Source organism: Mchenga conophoros, linkage group LG8 (assembly GCF_057382185.1).
Source record: "Mchenga conophoros isolate Kocher_MC1m ecotype Shallow Benthic linkage group LG8, M_conophoros_male_GT1.1, whole genome shotgun sequence".
NCBI lineage: Eukaryota > Metazoa > Chordata > Actinopteri > Cichliformes > Cichlidae > Mchenga > Mchenga conophoros.
In genome coordinates, this window is record NC_140533.1 from 22,870,544 (window position 1) to 22,892,019 (window position 21,476).

At 37.5% G+C, this 21,476-nt stretch overlaps 3 protein-coding genes across 7 annotated transcripts; 2 read left to right on the plus strand and 1 right to left on the minus strand.

Annotated features, from left to right (window-relative positions):
- Positions 1-1,256: 1,256 nt before the first annotated feature.
- LOC146568777 (5-hydroxytryptamine receptor 3A-like) lies at positions 1,257-9,165 on the plus strand. Its single transcript, XM_085285064.1, has 11 exons — positions 1,257-1,273; positions 1,550-1,609; positions 2,211-2,374; positions 2,856-2,900; positions 3,046-3,155; positions 4,016-4,185; positions 4,310-4,470; positions 6,722-6,932; positions 7,623-7,802; positions 7,966-8,039; positions 8,210-9,165. Exons 1-11 carry the CDS (start codon positions 1,267-1,269, stop codon positions 8,444-8,446), a joined length of 1,419 nt encoding a protein of 472 aa, XP_085141190.1. The 5' UTR covers positions 1,257-1,266; the 3' UTR covers positions 8,447-9,165.
- On the minus strand, positions 3,214-21,176 carry nat9 (N-acetyltransferase 9). Of its 3 annotated transcripts, none has more exons than XM_085285068.1 (7): positions 20,805-21,176; positions 19,753-19,862; positions 19,524-19,664; positions 19,333-19,392; positions 19,071-19,165; positions 18,834-18,979; positions 3,214-4,833 (listed from the first exon to the last, which is right to left on the minus strand). In XM_085285068.1, exons 1-7 carry the CDS (start codon positions 20,879-20,881, stop codon positions 4,686-4,688), a joined length of 777 nt encoding a protein of 258 aa, XP_085141194.1. In that variant the 5' UTR covers positions 20,882-21,176; the 3' UTR covers positions 3,214-4,685. The 3 variants fall into 3 exon arrangements, with proteins under 3 accessions (XP_085141194.1, XP_085141195.1, XP_085141196.1); XM_085285069.1 differs by having other exon boundaries at positions 19,753-19,881; positions 20,805-20,936; XM_085285070.1 differs by lacking the exon at positions 3,214-4,833 and having other exon boundaries at positions 17,896-18,979.
- Positions 9,987-15,225, plus strand: lrrc59 (leucine rich repeat containing 59). Of its 3 annotated transcripts, none has more exons than XM_085285067.1 (8): positions 9,987-10,154; positions 10,295-10,409; positions 10,567-10,626; positions 10,986-11,144; positions 11,440-11,544; positions 11,627-11,699; positions 12,924-13,115; positions 13,281-15,225. In XM_085285067.1, the coding sequence occupies exons 2-8, from the start codon at positions 10,308-10,310 to the stop codon at positions 13,559-13,561; spliced, it is 972 nt and encodes a 323-aa protein (XP_085141193.1). In that variant the 5' UTR covers positions 9,987-10,154; positions 10,295-10,307; the 3' UTR covers positions 13,562-15,225. The 3 variants fall into 3 exon arrangements, with proteins under 3 accessions (XP_085141193.1, XP_085141192.1, XP_085141191.1); XM_085285066.1 differs by having other exon boundaries at positions 10,300-10,409; positions 13,278-15,225; XM_085285065.1 differs by having other exon boundaries at positions 9,988-10,154; positions 13,278-15,225.
- Positions 21,177-21,476: the final 300 nt, after the last annotated feature.

Here is a 21,476-nt window from a genome sequence, read left to right on the forward strand (position 1 = left end):
AGATGAAGCTAAAGTTTCTAAAAAAGTCCTTCACCACATCTAGCTTTTAGCAAAGCTGATGAGGAAGTGGATGGCTGCCCACATGCATTGAAGAGATTGTATGTAAGTGTGAAATGTAGTCCACACGTCTTAAGTGGAATTTATACAGCACCAGTACAAAACAATGATTATCACATTTTATTAATTTCTACTAATAAATAATGATTTTGCTTTGATTTTGCTCTGTTTATTTACTTTCACATTCAGGCAGTTTTTTTTTTCACTGACTTTGTAACAGCACCATTGGTGTTACTGGTTGCCAATATGCTGCAGCCATTATGCTCTTACAATTGATGTGGACATGGATGTGCAGTAAGTCTTTACATTTGCCCCGCCCTCTTCCAGTGAGGACAGTGAGATTAGTGCAGCATGTGCAGACAACATAGAGAGGTTAACACACTCACAGCCATGAGAATTGTGGGTTTCTTTTTTCTACTCCTCCTCAAAGGTAAGCTGAGACGTTATTGTGTACTGCATGTGTGTTAAATTTATAGAAAGACTGTTTGTTTTTACTTATTATAAATATTTTAGTCTAGGATAGATGCTTGCTTCTCTAAGCATCTTGTAGGCATCTCTGTGATGTATCCAGTTGGAATAATTTACTGACAATATTTACACAAAGGCCTATGATTAACCTTCATGCCAAGTTTTGGTTGCTAAATTCCTGCTCAAACAAACTATTACTTTTAAAAGAATATTATATATAAGATTTGCCAAGTGGGTAAATGGTATAAACTGAGCAATTAGCTGATCTGGGCTGGCAGTAAAAGAGGCAGCCCAGATCAGTCACGAGTGCAGCTTTTCTTTGTGGCTTGCATAAACTGACAATATGGTTGATATTTGTAACTATTGTCATCTTACTGTCCTTCCTGGATGATAAAATACGCAAAGTAGGAAATTTTGCTTTTCATTTTTGTATTAAAAAACTCATTTCTTTCAGGTGGAAATGCCTCCAGTTTAGAGAGACAAGATTATGGTACAGAACAAACACTTCAAAACTTTTTTGCTCTGTGTTTGCCCTGTGATGAGCTCGCAACCTCTCCAAGCTGTGCCCTATACCCTGCCAGCCCCATAGTGACAATGAATTGTACAAGTGGATAAGAACATAGTTAGATGTTATTAACAGATGATGAAATATGAATAATCTAATAGATGTGTATTGTTTGTTTATATGTTTGTTTTTTGCCAGATGGAAATGCTTCCAGTCCTGAGCTACAAGAAATTGGAATGCCATGTAAGAATCTAATTATATAAATATTGTGTAATCATTAAACTTTCCCATTTCTTTAGCCAGGCAGTGTTTTTGTTGTGGATAATTTTCCTGACTAAATAAAGAAAAAATAGTAGGTACACATGTACTTGTGAGCATTTTAAATGGATTTGATGCCATAAAATATAGCTGCTCCTCCCAAGGTAAATATACTAACAGATAAATACATTAAACCAACACTTACCAAATACCATATACTGAAAAATGTGGAAAATAACATCCCATATGTTCTTCTTTCAGTTAATTACTCGGCAGAGATAAAGAATCCTGAAGATATTCTGATCTTTGAACGAATGCGAAGTATGAAACAAAACCTGCAAAACTTCTTCTTTTTCTTCTTCTTGTCTTTCTTCTCAATCTGTCTAATATTGTAGACTGTGAGTATACGTGGAGACTGAACCAGGTTATTGTTTTAATTCTGGGTTGAGTGTTTATGCCTGTATTGAGTCAATAACAACTTGCTGAAACTTATGCGTTTAGAAAACTTATTTTTAAATGAAGACTGTTTTTAAATTTAATTGTCTGCTCAGATCTTCACATTTACAATAATTTCATTAGAGAATTGATTACATATACATGCTCAATTCAGGCCTTTTTGTGACCACAAGCCCCTAGATCCTGGGTTACATTTGTGATCCCATGCTTTTCATGGCTTGTTAAAAGGTTCCTGAAGCAGTCTATACGTACCCACAGAAGTGTTGTTCTGTTGTTCATTGACGCCATTAGCTCATAAGCATTAACATGGATAAACATGAAGTTTGAAGTCTCGATAACCACCAGATCACTGAAGTGCTTTTTGAAAGCAAATTTAATTAGCATGGAAGAGTGGAAGGTGGAATTTGTTTTTTCTTTTTCTTGCAGGAATTTACTCTCTAATGCATTATATGTGTATTCATTTCAGATAGACAAATGGACACAGATGAAAGTTGCAGTTCTCAGGCTGTTGTAAACTACCTGAACCTAACCCAAGACAGTCACAAATACACTCTGAGCCGGCCTGTTAAACACCACAATCATCTTACATGGATATTTGTTGAAATGAAAATTTTTGCCATCCTAGATGTGGTAAGTTATTTTTACTGTTTTGTTTATTTTTAATGACTGCTCTTGTTTTTAATGTTATTCCCTCTGTAGCTGATTAAAAGGATCATAGCAAACCATCTTTTTCAGCTACATTCACGGAGCTGGAAATTTTTTAAATACTGCATTTCAGTCTGGACAATTTAAGTCAATTAATTACTGTCATTTCCATCTGTATGTGACCGACCCCCCCTCTCTGACTACATGGAAAGTTGTTGATTAAGTCAGAAAAGACATGGAACGGGGGGTTGTGGTGGACTCTGGTTGCACAGTGGTTTGCGGATGAGTGTCTTTTGTCCTGTCTTCCTTCCCTCACCCCCAATCAGTCGTGGCAGTTAGCTACAGCTATATAAATAAAATTGAACTGAATTAACCGTATGCCATTAGCCATCAGATGGTGTGAGATGGCACTGAGAAAAGCTCAGCTTCTCCCTGAAGTAACACTGCTCAATTTCTTTGCTCACAGAGAGAAACTGATCAGACCTTCATTTCTTACATTTGGGTTTATTTGGTGAGCCTATTCTTAAAAATACATAATTTCTCACTCTATTGGTGAAATTAAAAGTATTATTTTTAAAATGACATTTTCATCTTTTCCTCGCTTTTTTTCCCCTCTACTTGTACCTCGTCTCTCTTTTTCTCATTCCTCTGTGCAGAGATGGGACAATGAGCACATTTGGTGGGATCCAAATGAGTTCTGTGGACTTGATCATATATTAGTTCCAACCAAGCTTTTGTGGATGCCGGATCTAACTATTGAAGAAATGTAAGTTTAATAAACACTCACTGATTCACAAACAGTCACTACCAAAGAAATTTATTGTTTAGAAATGACAAAAGCCTGAGACATTTAGATTAATTTGCAGGGAAAACATACATTTTCATCAAGCTGTAACCTTTCAGTCATCAAATAGCTAATGGAATAGAAAATATAGCTAATGAAAAGGTTAGAAAAAAACAATCTTTACCTGAGACATTAATTTTGTCTTTGAAACTTTGAATCACCATACAAAAAACAAAGAGGGAATATGATGCAATGATCACAGTGCAGCCATTGTCTTGAATGTGGTGATTTTGTCAGACATCACTGCTTTGCAGACAAAACTGTTTAAGTCCTCTTTGTTCAAAGTTTTTACCGGTAGCATCCTTCTTATTATTAATAATAATATTATTAACTATCCACTATCTCACCTTGTAAGCCTCTTGAAATCTCTCTCAAATGTAGAAATGATATTTTTCAGGTCATTTTCTTCTGTAATATTCTCTTCTGTGCTGTATCTGCTGTATGCAGCAGCCTTCAGACAGTGTAACTGCTGATTTTAAAAAATATCAAAATGTGTTCGAACTTCAGAAATTAGACTTTGGTCACCCTAGTTTATTTTTAGTTCATAGCAGTTTAAAGCAGCGCAGTGAGTAACTAAGATGTGGCTAGATGAATCTTCCATTTAAGCTCCTCCCACCAGTAGCTAGTTAGCTGTTTTATGCTATAGATACTAAAAAAATACCATTCTTATACATGAGAGTTTTTTGTTTACATAGTAGGTGTACTTAGCTTGTTACAGTCCGTAACAGATAATATACTATTTTTAGTTACCATAATCTAATTTGTTCTCATTGGTTACTCAGGACAGAGAAGGACAAAGCCTCTCCAAGTCCTTATCTCAACATTAGGAATTACGGTTGGGTTGAATTTAGGAATGATCAGGTAGTGCTAAGCACCTGCAAGATGCACGTGTACAAATTCCCCTTTGACATTCAGAGCTGCAACCTCTCCGTGAAGTCTATCATGCACTCTGGTGAGCCCATAACATTTTGTTTGCATGTGTTTTCAATGGTCTGATGAGCACACAGCATCAGAAACCACAACATGTATTCCTTCCTTGTTGGACTGCTCACAGTTATTTTTATATTTCACTACAGATGAAGAAATTCTGTTATTCTACCAGGAAAACAGTACTTTGATCTCAGAGTGGTCTCGTGAGGTGATGCACACACAGTACGAGTGGCTGTTCATCAACATGTCAGTCACCAACAAAACTGTTAACCATTTTGGCTTCAACCAAACTACGATTATTTACACTGTAAGTATTGCTAAAAGCAGAATAAAAAAGTTGTTTTTCAATCGTGTACATTGCATACTTTAGCCACACTATGATGACTCATCTTTCTACAGCAAATAAAGGATATCACTATCCATGCTGCTGCGGTTTAGTAAGTTGTAGAGCAATGCAGTGTGCTTGTTGCCAAGTTAGTTGGTTCAAATTAGCAATGATATATTTCAGATAAATACACTTTATTAAGGGGGGGCACACTCTGGCGACAGTGGGAAGGAAAAACTCCCTTTTAACAAGAGGAAACCTCCGGCAGAACCAGGCTCAGGGAGGGGCGGGGCCATCTGCTGCGACCGGTTGGGGTGAGAGAAGGAAGACAGGATAAAAGGCATGCTGTGGAAGAGAGACAGAGATTAAAAACAAGTAGTATTCAGTGCAGAGAGGTCTATTAACACATAGTGAGTGAGAAAGGTGACTGAAGAAGAAATACTCAATGCATCACAGGAATCCCACAGCCACCTACACCTATTGCAGCATTACAGGGATGATTCAGGGTCACCTGATCCAGCCCTAACTATATGCTTTATCGAAAAGAGAAGTTTTAAGCCTAATCTTAAAAGTAGAGATAGTGTCTGTCTCCTGAATCCAAACTGGAAGCTGGTTCCACAGAAGAGGGGCCTGAAAACTGAAGTTCTCCCCTGAGTTCTCCCCATGTTTGCATGGGTTCTCTCTGAGTACTCAGGCTTCCTCAGTCCAAAGACATGTAGTTAGTGGGGATAGGTTAATTTGAAACTCTAAATTGCCCATAGGTGTGAATTCGGGTGTGAATGTGAGAGCGAATAGTTGTCTGAGTCTATGTGTCAGCCCTGTGACAGCTGGGATTGGCTCCAGCCTCCCCGCAACCCTGAAAAAAATAAGTGGAGAAGAATGGATGAATGGATGGATAGTCACTTTATTAATATACATAAATTACTCATATATATACTTCATTTGTAAAAGAGAGTGTAGGTGTACAGAAATGTTCCTTTAAATGTAGCATAACAATGGTGACAGGAATAATGCTAAGATCTTTGCAAGTCAAAGTTACATACCGATCAAACGGCATTGATTCTCAGAGAAAGCAGACATTGTTAACTACCAAGTAAAATAACTGAATGTACAGCACAAAATAGATGGATGGAAGGCCTCAGGGCAAATAATCTGCAGGTGATCTCTACAAACTACAAGTTGCATCAATCAACAAAAATATATAGCCAGTCCAGACTGAGGCAGCGGCGGCATGTATATGACTCCTATAACGGTATAGGGAACAGCTGTGCAAGGGAGGGATGCTCAGATAGAAGATGCTATTTATAATTTATAAATAAATATAATACAGAAAAGGGCCATCAGATTAATACATAATGCAGGGTACAGGGATCATACAAATAGACTATTTTTCAAAATGCAAGCTATTAAATTCCAAGACTTAGTGGAGTTTAAAACAGTGCAAATAATATATAAAGTAAGAAATAAAATGCTTCCAAAAGAAATCTGTAAATTGATTATAGATAGAGAAGGTGAGTATAACTTAAGAGGGAAATGGAATTTAAAAATACAAAGTGTTAGAACAACTTTAAAAAGTTTGTCTATCTCTATAGCAGGAGTTAAATTATGGAACAGTCTAACAGAAGAAATGAAAGAAAGTAACAACATAAACCAGTTTAAAATGAAATATCAAAAACACATTTTTAACAAATATAAGAATGAAGAAAACAGGGTTAACCCAGGGCGGTAATGTTGCTCGTAATAGTGTTTTAGTTTGTTTGTCTCATAATTTGTCAATCTGCAAACCGTCAGTCCTCATTTATATGAAAGTAACTATTCTGTGGTGGGGCTTGTTTATTTGTTTTGTTTATTTGTTTATTTGTTTGTTTTGTTTTTGTCTTTGCTTTACTTTTGCTTCATATGTTGTTTGCTTAATTTAAGGCTAAAAGAAAATTAAATCAATGAGAGGTAAAATTTGAGGGGGTAGGGACTAATACGTGTATACTTCTGAATACTCCTTTTCAAACAAAAGAATGGAATGATATTTTGTAATGATTGTGAAGTCACATGTTTGAAATAAAAATGAACTGAACTGAATATAATATTCTTTTTGCTACTGCACATTGTCACATAATCTTTGTTTATTGCAGCAAAAAAAATGTTTGATATTGTTACTTGTCTTTCTGTGGCTATCTTGTTAGCATATGTATAGTTACCTCTATCCAACATAACCACCTGACATAAAATTTGGCAGATTACCATGAAGAGGAGATCTGTACTCTACATTGCCAATTTCTTGCTGCCAGTCCTCTTCTTCTTGTTTCTGGACTTGGCTTCTTTCCTGATCTCCGACAGTGGTGGCGAAAAACTCGGCTTTAAGATCACTGTCCTGCTCGCTGTCACAGTGATGCAACTTATTCTCAATGAGATTCTGCCCTGCTCTTCAAACAAGGTTCCACTTATAGGTAATGCAGCTGAATCTATCCTTTGTTTGACTGTGCATAGTGCACCAGTTTTACTGCAGAGTTGAGATCTTTTAACACTGAGCTATTTGTTTTAAAACACAATTAATTTTAATAATGACCAAAGCAACCAAAGATGTACTGATCCACCCGCAAAACACTTCAAGCTGCTCATCTCACTGTAACAACAAGTAACTTTGCTGACTCAACACATTATGTGTCCTTGTGATTACTGGGATTCTGGCCTTCACTCTGTGCTCCAGTCTAATTTCACTTCAGTTAAGTTCTGCTGTATCACATCAAAATACCAGTACACAGCCAATACAGTTAGTGCTTTGAGCAGTCCAATCATGTCAATTATACATCCCCTGGCATTTCACATAAAGGAAACAAACTTACCAGTATATGAGTGTTTTTGTTATTTTTCAGGGCTAATTGTTGTGCAAACCTTAATAAGTCATATCTGTATGATTTTAATACTCTACTCTCAAAATGTTGCACTCTGAAAAGGAAAAGAATAAAATACAAATTAAAAAACTGCAAAATTCATACAATGTTTCTTTAGTAGATACCAATAGCAGTTTTTAACTTTAAAAAATGGTTATGTGCTGCTGTAGACTGTTGGTTAATCTGGCTTACAGACTCAATAATTATTTACTTCTCCATCTTATTGATGCTGTCTGCTCTCCTCAGCAATCTACTGTATTGGAATTTTTGCTCTCATGCTGCTCAGCCTACTGGAGACAATGTTGGTGATGTATCTGATTGAGAAAGACTCAACAGCCCAACACAATGAGACAAATGAGGACCAAAGCCTGACTGAGAGATGTGGGGAAAAACAGCGCAAATCCAACTTTCAGTGCTCTTTTAGAGGTATGCTGTCCCATAGTATCATATAAGCTTATCATACAAACCTCTATTACCCTTGCAGGCTTGTATGTGTAGGTACGGTTTACAAGCTCAGACTGTTTCAGAGCTTACTATATACTGATTGTTTGTATCATTCTAATGATGTGGCGTTCTGTATGTCCTTTAGACATGACAAAATTCATTCACTGTGCATCTGTCTATGATGCAGCTACTGATGAAGCACCACCTGTGACCAAAGAGGTTAGATTAAAGTACAACAGCTATTATAAGCATGGAAGAAATATATCCCTATACTGAATGAGAAAAAAATTACATTATAAGGCAAAAAATGTTTATTGCATGTAGCAGCAACTAATAGACCATATATGGCCTAAAACCTTGTTAATTGCCTTTCTACAAAACCACATTAGGGTAGCACCAACAAACTGATGGAGGTGTCATTTGATATGGAAAAGATCTCAGATGAGCTGGAGAAGATTGAGAAAACTGTGAATCTGCTCAACAGCAACGAGAGCAAAGAGGAGAAATCCGGCTACTGGACCAGAATGGTTAAAGTCATCAACAGGGTTTTCTTAATTTGCTATATCATAGCAGCTACTGTATTTATAGGAACTATGTTTTCATTGTGGAGAACTGCTGAAGACTAGTATCTCTAAAGTCCAATGAAATAACAACAACAACAATAATAATAATAATAATAATAATAATAAATATTGCCGATTACATGTACTTATGTGTGGTCTTTGTTCACACCTGTAGTTCATTTCCTTTTGATTAAACCAAGGAATAGGCCAGTTAGGTCAATTTTGTCTCATCTGATGCATCTAATATTTACTGACCTGTTATACATTACTGTATGTATTACACTCTTTTGATGTGAAATGCTCAGTTTATTCTTCAAGTACACAATGAATTATTTAAAGTCTATTGTTTTGTAAGTGTAGCTGACAAATCGAGTTAAAAGCTCATCTGTGGGAATGTAAAACAATGTAGCTACTGCTGCTTTATGTGCACATTTACAACTGTATGCTCTTTTAATGCGTAGTCATTATGTCTTTCTATAACAACCAAAAAACCAACCAGGAGCATGTATCAAAGGTGATCAAATGAAAAAAACAAAATAAATGGAAATTGGAATGTACAATCAGCGGTCTTTATGTGGTACACTTGTTTAACTGCTTGTTGTTGTAAATGTCTAAATAGCCAATCAAACATAACCAGCCAATCAACCTAGCACCTTTGGGATGTATTGAAACATTATCACATCATGGATGTCCAGCTGACAAATCGACAGCAACTTTGTCCTACTATCATGTTAATATGAACCAAAATATTTGAGCAATGTCTAAATGTGTGTCACAGAGAATTAAGGAAAGTGTTCCTGTTGAGTGTATGTGTGTGGGTGAGTGTGCAGTCCAGAGAGATCTACCTCCACGCTGTAAGCTATCCAAAATGGTAAATACTTTTTCTTCTTTCTTCTTCTTCTTCTTCTTATTATATAATATATTTTAAATTTGGTGCAGTGTTAGACTATTGCCAATTTCTAGAAAGTTGGCATTGATAAAACATTGGTTCTGGCTATTTCTTGATGTTGTATTTTAAAAGTTGCAGGTGGTAGAATTTTATTATTTGTAAATTTACATTTACAAATCACAATGTAAATTTTCACAAATTCTGAATTACAGAATTTCTCAACATTCAATTTAATAGCAATGCCTGGTGAAAGATATAGTAGATAATTTGTCTTTGGGCTCAGCGCTAAAGGGACTCTTTCATTAATTCTTCCATTAGAAACGCTGCACAATTGCAAAACTTTTCATTAAAGCTTCCTCTTGTACAATCAGTTTAAGCCTCTTAATTTCACATCTATGTAAATTTAAGAGAAGATGCTGAAGTTTGGGTTCTTTTGCACTTGAGGGATGTCAAGAAGAGAAGCATGGATTGACACATCAAATATAACTGCCATTTCTATTGCCCCCACACACTAACTATTTTAATTTGTTTATAATTATTACTCACAATTTATATTTTATTTAATAATTTCATATTATCATATTCATCATTTATAATTTAGTATATTATGACTTTTAAGAATAAGATCAAAGATAGCACTGGTTGCAGTGCGCTGTTTCCTCCGTTGCTACAGGGGGCGCTGTTCGCTTCAGTATCTCCGTATTGTCGCTCAGTTAGTGACGTGGATTTTCATTGAAGCAGTCAGTGCTGCCAGAAGCAGTTTCTCCAGCCTTATAGAGCTCTCCTTCTAACGCATTTTAACCACATTTACAAGGTGAATCCGTCGCTCTCTTTCGTCGTGTTTCACTTTTTAACACAGTTGTGCCGCAGCTGTCGAAACAGGTGAGCAGGTCGCGTAAAATGTTCACATTGCAGGGTTTTCCTGTTGCTAGTTCAGAAGTATCTGCAGTAAAAAACTACAGAAACTGGCCACTCATGTCAGTATTTCTTTGTGACAGTCCTTGTGATGTGTGTTTACTCAGCACAGACTCCAGGATGAGTAAAAACAGCAAAGTGTTGAACCTGAAGGATAAAATCAGTGGGAATGAAGTGGACCTGAGCTTGTGTAATCTCACTGAGGTGCCAGTCAGGGAGCTGGTAAGTTACTCAGCTGCTTCAAAGCATACTGTAGTTTTACACTCACCGTTACTCTGCTGTGGTTTGTTCCCATTTCTGTTTCTTGGTTAAAATGTCTGTTAAATAATTACCTGCCACTAATGTCAAACTTGACTTGTAATGTGATGTTTTCCAATAGGCCTTGTTCCCCAAAGTAACAGTTGTGGACTTATCTTGTAACAACATTACCTCCCTTCCTGTGAGTATTGAACACTCAGATTAAACATTTTGTTTGTTTTTGATCAAGTTGATGCTCTTAATAATACAATTTCTTGCAAAGACTGTTTGTTTGAGAAGTTTTAGAGGTCAAAATTATTTTATCTTATTAGGTAATTGATCATCTTCAAATGTTTTAAGTATTTCTTTGTCTTAGTTACTTTTTCATTGTTTTAAAAAGTAATCACTCTTGCTTTAGTGAAGTATTTTCAGTAACTTACATTTTCTGAAACTCTGGGAGCGACAAGTTGAATTACCCTGCATGCATTCAAATGTCTTAATGAATGAGCTGGGATGTTTATAACTGCTGTGTGTCTCTTTGACTGGGTTATCCTCCTGCAGCCAGAGTTCTGCAACCTGACCCACCTAGTGAAGGTGGATCTGAGTAAAAACCAGCTGACCGGTCTCCCAGATGACCTGGGGAACCTGGTGAACCTTCAGCATCTAGACCTGTACAACAATAAGCTGACAAACCTGCCAGTGAGCTTCTCTCAGCTCAGGGTGGGTGTTCTTTGATAGATGTGCATCCATTGTTTAAGTTAGCCTCATCCAGCAGCCTTAGCTTAGCATAAAGAGCTAAATTCATAGCCAGAGTTTGACCTACTGGATGTAAATCTCCTAAATCTCAGGAAGACGCTAGTATATGTTTCTAAACAAAAATCCTTTGCTTTTTTGTTAACCTTTGCTGCTGATAACTTGCTGTTTTCTTACTTTGTAATTACAAGGTGTGAAGCGTGTGGTTGTTGAGGTTCCCAAGCTCAGTTTTGGCTCTTTCTGTGTGTGTCTTTGTGTTCAGAGTCTCAAATGGTTGGACCTAAAGGATAACCCACTGGAGCTTGGCCTGGCCAAGGCAGCAGGAGACTGTCTGGATGAGAAACAGTGCAAACAGTGCGCCACTAAGGTGACAGAGAGAATGACGAGTCAGCAAATTGATGATATTACCATAAATGCGTCCAATACTAAAGATCGTGGGGGTTTTTTAGGTTCTGCAGCACATGAGAGCCATTCAGGAGGAGGTCGATCATGCTCGAGAGAAACGACTTTTAAGAGAAAAAGGTAGGCAACATAATCATTTGAGAACTTCAAAAAAGTAATAACTAGGAGAAAAAAAGCTATTTTAAACTAACAAGTATACTGTTGCATTTGGTTGAGAAAACTGTTTGATACATTAAAAGAAACTGATTTGCAAAGTGGGGTCATATCCTCCCCAAGTGTTACAGGAACATATTTATCCTGTGTATCGTCCACACAAACAACACATTTTTGAAGTTGTGTGAAATGTAGCGGAAACTTCATCTGTAGCTTTAAAAAAACAAATGCAGTGGAATACAGTGAAGTTAAGTATTTCTTACTGAGATCCAGGGTTGTAGAAATTATGAAAACGCACATTTAAAATGCTCTGCGTATAGTAAGGAAACTTAGATGTTATCAACCATTAGTATTCACACCGATTGATGTACATTAATGAAGCACGAGTCTCATTGTGCCCTTGGAACAGACTATAAAAGGATTTGAAAATGTTGACTGAATAAAAATGGAGGATTATAGAATTACTACTACAGAAGTGCTATTAAAACAAAAAAAAACCATAAAACAGGAAAAATAATAATAATAAAAATAAATAATAAATGAATGAATAATAAAAAATAATTCTGATGAAAATGTGGGACTTTGAGGGTGAATTCTATCACAATTAATATTGTTCTTACTATTAAAACATTGTGGTTAAAAGTTGCAGTGACACAGAATGATTACATGTGTAAAATAAGACTGCTATTACGCTAGTTTATTTTTACACAGGCACAAGTATGTTATGTTCCTAGTTGGAGGTTTAAAACACAAAAAGTCTAAATAGTATGAATCTAAAAAGCAGACATCAAGACAAATGAAACAAGGAAAACTATACTTACGACTTTACTGTAAAGTGTGTTCATGAATTCTTTCATTCAGTCATGCATTGCTCCACCACTCAAATCTATCATTGTTAAAAATCTGAGTTTTCAGTTAGATAAATGTATTTAAAGGTTAGTGCAGACTCGCACAATAATTTTGTGGGTTGTTTTTGTTCTGGATTATTTGAAAAAGTATCGCAAACAACAGACTGAGAGGATCGTTGTTAATGGGAGTCTTGTTGCCGCTGTGAAAAGAAGTAAATGCACTTCATCTCATTTATGGACAGCAGGAAAAAGCTCCCTGAAATACAAGCTTATAATGTCCCAGCAAGAATAAATCTGTGTAATTGCATCTCTTCTGGCCACATTTCCTTCATCCTTTAATCAGAGCTGGAGAGGAAGAGGGAGGCGAAGCAGAGGGAGAGGGAGGCCAGAGAGAGGGAGGCTCGCAAACGGGAAAAGGCAGAGGAGAAGGAGAAGAGGAGGAAAGAGTACAATGCTCAGAAGGCAGCACTGGCTGCACAAGAGCAACAGAAGAAGAAAAGTGAGGAGAAGAAGAAGAAGAACGGACAGGCAGCAGGTGGTAAATCTATTGAAATAGAAAGTATTCGTATCTATGTTTGAAGACAGGCCTTTTCTTTTTTCCTTTTTCTTTGAAATGCACAAATCACTCAGTGGTCAGAAAATCTTTTATTTCTGGTTTGACGAGTCACTCTGATATCAAGCATGTGTTTCGTTACAGCAGATAAAAAGGTCGCTGTGGAGTCTAAGCCTAAACCTCGCCGTTCTGTCATTGGTCTGATCTTCAAGCTCCTCCTCCTGCTGCTTGTGGGATTGGCTGGAGTCGCCGCTGTCTGTCACCTGACTGACCTGCAAAAGGAAGCTTTCTGTCTGCCGATAAACGCCGCAGTGGACGACGGCCTATCCTGGGCCAAAGAGCAGCAGATTGTGCTCAGACAGCTGGTGCAGAATCTGTCGACTGCAGCGAAAGAGTTTCTCGAATCCACACAAACATCTAAGAACTAAATACTCAAGCCTCCATCAAAGCTCAGAGCTCCAGGTTTTCCACTATCACCTGTGAACCAAGGGATTTTGTGTGTTTGTTTTTTAAATATGAGAAATCATGAGTCTCATTAAAATGGGTAACCCTGCATCTCCTTACCATGTTTGTGATGCTGGGGAGGTGAAAGGTCTGTACAGATAAATGACAATGGAACAGGTGTGAAAACCATCTTAAATTCCTATGGAATTGTCTCTCTTGTACCCTCTTTGTACTACAGTGTGTTTTTTAAAAAAGAAGAAGAAGTAATCATCTTAAATGTCTCCCTGTCAACCATGTTTTGCACTTTGACCAGCAGCCAGCTGGTTTGTTTTCTGTGCATTACACGGAGCACAGGCTGTATTTGAGAGACGTTCAGTGAAGTGTCAGGGGGCCCTGTCTGTGCTGCACCAGTCACATGTTAGCTGCCAGTCACAGTTGTCCATTTGCCAGTGTTAGATTAGGCAGTCTGAGCATGTGCAGTAAAAGCTGTGTCAATACAAAGCCTTTCCAGCCATATAGTCAACCCTCCTTAATTTTGCACTTTGGAGTCCAAATGATAGAAGTGGATTTTATGTTGTCACAGCTTATATCCTCAGCCGGCAAAACATTTTCAGTCACACGAATACCAAAGATATCAGAGGTAATTAAGAAAAAGTGTCGGTATTATCCAGCAGAGAGCAAAATCTCTTGTTTAGTACATCCTGTTTCCTGCTTCCAGATCTTTAACAAGAGCAAAAATCCCCTTTCTGACGGTGTAAAGTTGCTTAACCACAAATCGAATCCCGTTTAATAAAAGAAAAGGGCAATTTCAACAGCACATCTCGGTTTTTCTGCATAATAAATAAATGCTGCTGTAGTACGTGCAAGAAATCTGTCTGCACAAATAAAGTGTAATTCATTACTTTGATGGTGTATGAATGTCATAGGAAGAGATCTTTATCAATAGGAAAGGATGGCCTCCATCCAGTGGCCCAACAACCATCTTCCAAGATTGAATTCGATGTCTTCCATTTCACTATAAAGCTCTGTTTCCTTTATGTGCGTTTATAATAAAAAAAAACAGCAAATCAGAAAACAAACGTTTACCTTGAAAGCTCAATGTGCAAATTTAGAAATACTAAATAATTTCAGTTCTGATATAAATTAAAGCTCAGCCAATGCTGATGATTCTAATACAACAGGTCATTTTAAACTTGATAACTTTTTTTTCATAAATCCTGCACAGATTGTATCATTTCATAGATTTTTCCTGCTTCCCAACTGTGAGTATTTATCGCAGACCAAATTTTTCAGTAACAATGTACAAACTGTAAATTTGTCTTTAAACTGGACTACCAATAAACAAGCTTTGCTACTGTCGCAATAAATGAATGTTTAATTCAGATGCAGCGGTGAAGGGCAAATAAAACTCATTCAGATATTCTGTTTCAAACATCTTTAGTTGTAAATTTCATTCATTTTCACTTTATTGAAAGAGTGGTGTGCTGTTTTTAAAAGCGTGGCATGTCTATCTATGTCTTTCTAACCCCCAAGACTGCTAGTTCAATGTGCATATTGAATTAGCAGTGTAAATAAAAAGCCTTTTAAAAAAAAAATCTGTTTTTTTGTGTAATTTTCCTGTCGGCATAATTAAATGTGCTGCAAAACATATTTGGCTCATATATTGTTTGTGACAGAATAACACCTTGGTGACAAGAAAATGCCGTCAATAGGTTCAGGTCTAGTTTTGTCTTTGTTAATGTAAAATATAGTGTTCAGTCTCTGCACTGCCATTTCATGACATTAGCTGCAGACAATAAATAAAGGCAGGACTTGTACTATGCATTTTTTTTTAAGTTCCATCTCTCCTCTGCTAATTCGACGTATTTCAGCTTTAGCATAGCATTCAAAATAGTGTTGAGGTGGTGCAATATGGAATAGAAGAAATGGTCAACATCCTGGTCATTTATGTAAACGCTGACACGTTTCTTTAGTTATAACCCCAACAAGTTGGATAGTTGGCTTCCTGGGTTTTGCAGTTTGGTGAAATGTTTAACGTTGTTGTAAAATGTTGTGAAACATAAAGTACTCAGGTGATGGAGAAAGTAATAGAGAATCAGTGTGTAATGAGCCTGAATGTAGCTTCTCTGGAGCTTCTGACTTTATTACATCAATGTGACAAACAGGTGGAGCTCATGTGATTATTTGGTATGTTATATGTTAAAGCACCAGGATGGGCTTGGTGGTGAAATGCAGCTTAGAAGGTCAAAAAAGAACTATAATGCTCATATTCAAGTTACCATTGATGATCATTGTTAGTGTTTAAGAAAACATCTTGATCCACTTTTACAGCTGCACTAAGACACCTCAGAGGACTCTGTGCTGTTAGAGCCATTCTCCAAAACTAGACTAAAACTAAACTAAACGAGCTAGAAATTGCAAACAATACCACAAACATTACTCAGAATGCACTCCTTGGACAATTGAAACCTGAGACTATAAACCACCTAATATGACCAACAAAGCGTTCCGTTTTAGCTGCCGCTGCCATCCATTAGCTTTTTGTCTAATACGACCATTTTGTGTGAATGAAGTCTGGGAAACCACAACAAATAAGTTTTTAAAAAAAAGAAAGAAAATGGGTGGAAAGTGCCTTTAGTGGCGGTTGGTGTTTCCTAAATCTGATTTTCCAAAATAGGGTTGGAAGGAAATTCAATTAAAGGTTTGGTGTCACAACTGAAGTTAATGTAGCAATTCTTCAAAAAAAAAAAGTACCTCTCAGTTCAAGTCTAACAAAACAAGACTGAAAGAAATCATTTCAGTCTTGAACAATCATTCAAGCAGCCACACTGCAATCTGCTTTTCGTTAGGTCCATGTTTTTGGGAGAATTACTTTTTTTGAGGGTAATTTTGAGAAAAAAAAGTACATTATATCACCTGTTTTGGAATTTCTATATATCTTTTCCCTATTTTAAGGGCTCAGAAGTAATCCATTTTACAGCTCCATGAGGCCTGTTCCATCATTATTTAATGACAAATTAGGCAGATAAATCTGGAGTTCATCTGGAGTTGATTTCAAGTCTTAAACTTGATGGGGAAAAAACCTTTCACAGGTCAGCAATCAACAGATGTCTTTATAAAAAAGGAAATCCTGACAGTTTAAGAATCATCTGGATTGTATTCTTCAATAGCCCAGTCAGTCACATGATCTGAACCCAGTGTAGCATGGTTTTCAGTTACTGAAGGCCGAAAGACCCACAAAGAAGCAGAAACTGAAGGTGGATGCAGATGAAAGCGTGCATTTCAATCACATCTCTGCTCTTTGATATAAAATCCACTGTGGTTGTGTACAGGGACAAAAATCACAAATATGACATGTCCAAAAACTTATGGACCTAACTGCAGAACTCCCTTAAGGTGTAGACTAGCATTAGCTTGTATCATACTTGTGCTAATATCACACAGTAATGATACGACTTAACTGAAGTTGATGAGGAGAAGAGGAAAATTTTAATTAGTTTGTTAGTTACGATCTTATATTCTGCCCTTCTCCCCTTTTCTGGGAGGCAGTGGGGAGGTGGAGCGTACAGCCCGATCCGGCGGGGAGGTCTGGGAAGCCAGATTGGGCGCCCCCCTTCCGGCTCTCCTCTCTGCTCTCTCCTATCTTGTCCCTTTTGTGTTACTTCTCTCTATCATCATTTCTACCCCTTTGAAGAATTTAGGCTCCATAAATGCTAAAGAGGTAAGTATTATTTCTCAGTTGCAGTGAATAGATAGAAAATAAACTGTAGGAAACTAAACAGAAGAAAGGAGAAGAAAAATAACAGTTTAACATAAACCAGTGACACGCTCTAGGGCCTGATCAACCCTGGCAGGGCCTCCTTATATGAGGGGGTCTAGTGATAATGGCCGAAACACCCGATGAATCCAAGGTCCACTACTGACGATGTGTCCTAAACTTTAAAATGATAATCTAGATCAGATCTTTAATCCCTAAACCTAACCAAGGAAGGAAAATGGCAGATTAGCCTGGGTAAGACCGAAAGTTGAGGCACAGAACGATGTGTACTGCTGGTAAAGTTTCTGGGCTGCCTTTCCTCATGACAGCCATCCCTCAAGAGTCTCTCCATCTAAAGCAATGCATCAGGGACTGTAACATCTAGTCCTTTTTCCTGAATCTCAAGACCTCATGAATGTCCATTGTTGACTGAATAGGAGGACAGTGAGATTTAGGAGTATGAAGTATGAAAATAAACATGGCAATAAAGCTCCCGCAGCTGGCATTTAATGTTTGACACCAACCAGTTTTCAGCAACAAAATTGAGAAAAATATGTGACATTAAGAGGAATATGAGACTTTAATGTATAAGAGATGTGTAAATAACACATTAGGCTGTGGTTTTTAATGGCTGTGCATCAGTAAGTGGAAAAAAGCTCTTAATTTCATTCTGGGGACAGAGTGAATAATTAAAAAGAAGTAGCGCCTAATGCTGCTGAAAGCTGGTGACTAAAACCATCAGTTTGGTCCAATTTGAAGTTTAGTTTCAAAAAGTCAGAACTGGTCAATAGAAATACTGAACCAAACATAAAAACATCACCTTTCAATTTTAAGTGTAAAGCTTCTCCAAACAAAGGACACCAAAGATATTAACTTGGTTTATAGATAGAGAAGCACAAATCTTTGCATTGGCAAGTGATTTCTAGTTTGCTAAGGTGGTACGCAATCAATATAAAGTGAACCAGCTCCACTAAAAACATCAGCCACAGCATCTTTCATTTCATTTTACTCCTCGGGTCGGAGATGACAACGGTTAAATCAATGTCTCGACTACAGTACACGATTTGATACGTGAGGATGAAAGTTTGATGTCATATTCACACCTATGCATTTGTTTTTCAACAGTGTTCAGGTTACAATTTGCAGGTTTTTTCCTCCGCAAAGTCCAACATCCAGCAAGATCACACCAAAACCACCAAGACGAATTCCACAAACCTGGTGAAGCGTATCCAAAAAGGAAGAACCCATTCAACTCTATTGTGAATCTGGATTTCCTTATTTAAAATTGTATAATGAGGTATGGCTTTGTCCTTGTCTGCCTCTGTTTGTCTTATAATCAGAATTTTTTGCCACTATGTGACAGAAAATAACATTTCTTGTGACTCGAATACAGAATTCTGTTGCAAGTTTTCAGATTCACATGTCATCCTGTCACATCATCCTGCTTCACAAGCTGAAGTCTTTAGAAGGTGAGTGAGAAGCTCAGTATAGAACCTCACTGTGAGAGCAGTTCAGGTCCGCTGCTGCAGGTCTGTCTGTAATCTCGTTCCTTCACGTGAGCTGCATCGTCCAGCAGCTTCGTCCGAACGGACTCATCTACCGTCAGCTCGAGTGTCACCTCTTTAAACACTGCACACTGCGACACCTGCAGCAAGCAAGACTTTGTATTGAATTCCCAAAGAAAAGGTTTATTTTATAGAGCATATCCACAATTCCACACAGTGGGATCTGGTTACCTCTTGGAAGTGGAGCTTCTTGAACATGGTGATGCTGACCTGGTTCTCCAGCCCGATCTTTGCTTGGAACTTTCTGACTCCGAGTTTGGTGACTCCTGATGGAGGAAAACACGCTAATCACCACCATAAAATAACTGTTTTTTACAAATGTAATGTAAAAACTGTACTATACTGTCTACAGTACTTAAAAAAAGGCTGAAAAAATCTTTCATTTCCATACAGAAATCTTTAAAAGTCTGACAGACTGTTCTGGCTGCCTCACCATAGCACATCATCATACGTGTCACCTCCTTTCCGATGCCCTTGCCTCTGTAACTGGGCTCTGTTAAAAAACAAACAATAAAAACACTTCTTCTTTATCACAGAATCAAAACAATGTAACAACTGAACAAAAAGTCTGCACCGAGCATGTAAAAATGCACTGATTGCTCTCTTATAGATGTTTTTAAGAACCTGCTATCATGATCTCCAGCTCAGCCAGCGAAGGGTCTGTTGGATCAGTCAGGAAGATGTTGACATCTCCCACCATGCACTGCTCCTCCTCCACACTGGGGTCAGCCCACCGCTGCTTGTCCAAAATTATGAACGTGCACTCTGGAAAGGCAACATAAAAACACACAAACACAATGAAAATGCTTTTCTTGGCATTGCTTTCCTATCATGTCTACTGACGGCTCCTCACTGTCGTCATCTTCCCTCCAGCTCTTCTGCATGTCGTACTCCTGATCCAGGGTCAGCGGCTCTGAAGCGGTCAGCTGCTGCAGCTCCGGAGACTTCATCCACTCATGATACCTGGATGAAGTTAAACTCACTAATAAAGACGCCCAGGAAATATGAAATAACAAAGACAGCTGGTTACTATGATCAAACTAAATTACTCAGAAATTGAAACATTTGCTGTAATAATAAAAAATAAATAAATAATGGGTTGAGAAAAATCTATTATTGCCAGAATTACGGTAATTATGAACTATATGTTTTAATACAGATATGATATGGGAGGTACTTGTGATTTTGCTGTGAAAAAGGCTATAATAGAAGACAACTGTGGCAGATATGCATCTTGCTTCTGGCTCAACCTGTTCAGGAGTTCTCCAGCTGGCTATGTCAATAAAACTGCTGCATGACAAACTATTTAACTAACTTTTACAGCCACACTCACATGTAAAGAAGCATCCGATGGAAAAACAAACGATGAGCTGAATGAGAACTCAGAGAAAAACATCTGCATGACTGTGTGGCTCAGTCATTTTATTTCAGTGTTATATGACAGGTTATCTCTAACATTAATTTAGGGGGATGACCAGTTTAGAAACACTCTTATAGTGCAATACATCTTAACGAGTTGCAACACAATAGTTAATAGTGCAAAAGCAGAGAAAAGGCTAAGATTATGCCTCCTTTTTCCAGGTTTCACACTTCGCAAAGCCTTTGAAAGACCACGTATTTGATACCTCTGCCTTAAAACATACTCTTTACTAAAGACAAATAATGTGTCATTAAGCAGTAAATATGACCTGAACGGATTAATCTTTATTCTTTGTATTGCCTTTCCTTGTGCAGTTGTAAATGCTATTGTAAACAAATGTTTTATACTTAGCACTAAAAGACTGTCACATAAAGAGACACACACATTGTAACAAAATGTGGTGATAAGAAGAGGAATAAAAGGGGCAGAGGACAGTAAACAGCTGTGATGCGGGGATCGCTTCCACTAACAGCTGTTCACGTTACCTGGGCACGTGGTTTACGTTGTAAGGAACCAGCACGACTCTGTGTCCCTCCAGTAAAGTGTTCTCGTTTATCTTCATGGCATCAAACCGCTGATGAAGCTGTAATAACTTTAAAAGCGATCCACGTTTCTGCTCAGACACCGCTTCCGCATACACGCTTCCTGCAGCTGCGCACAGGAGTCACACAGACAGGAGGCGCCACCTGCCGGACAGGATTAGGAAGCACGAAAGGCAGGGAGGTTTTGTTTTGTTTTTGCAGAACTTTATTTGAAATTGTAAAGTGAACAGTCAATCATTCCAGTTCAGTTTGTACAGTAGACATTCAGGGCAAATAAGAGTAACAATAAGCAATACAATGAAAATGAAAATAAGAGGGGTAAATAAATAAATAAAGAAGAAAAAAAGGGATGTGACAGACTTCATAGTAGCTTTGTGCTTGAAAATTGTATCTGTGACAGCTCATTTGTTGAAAATTTCTGGATGAATTTCAATTAATGATAAACCTTTTTAATTTGAATTTCATTTAAGAGAGTTTAAGTAATATTCAATTTCAATTAAAAACAAACTAAATATTGGGATTGAGTTTTGAAATTTACATTTATGCATGTGGAATTTCCCTAGTAAGATATTAAGATTGACAATGGCACATAATTTATTTTCTTTGGTTTCAAAG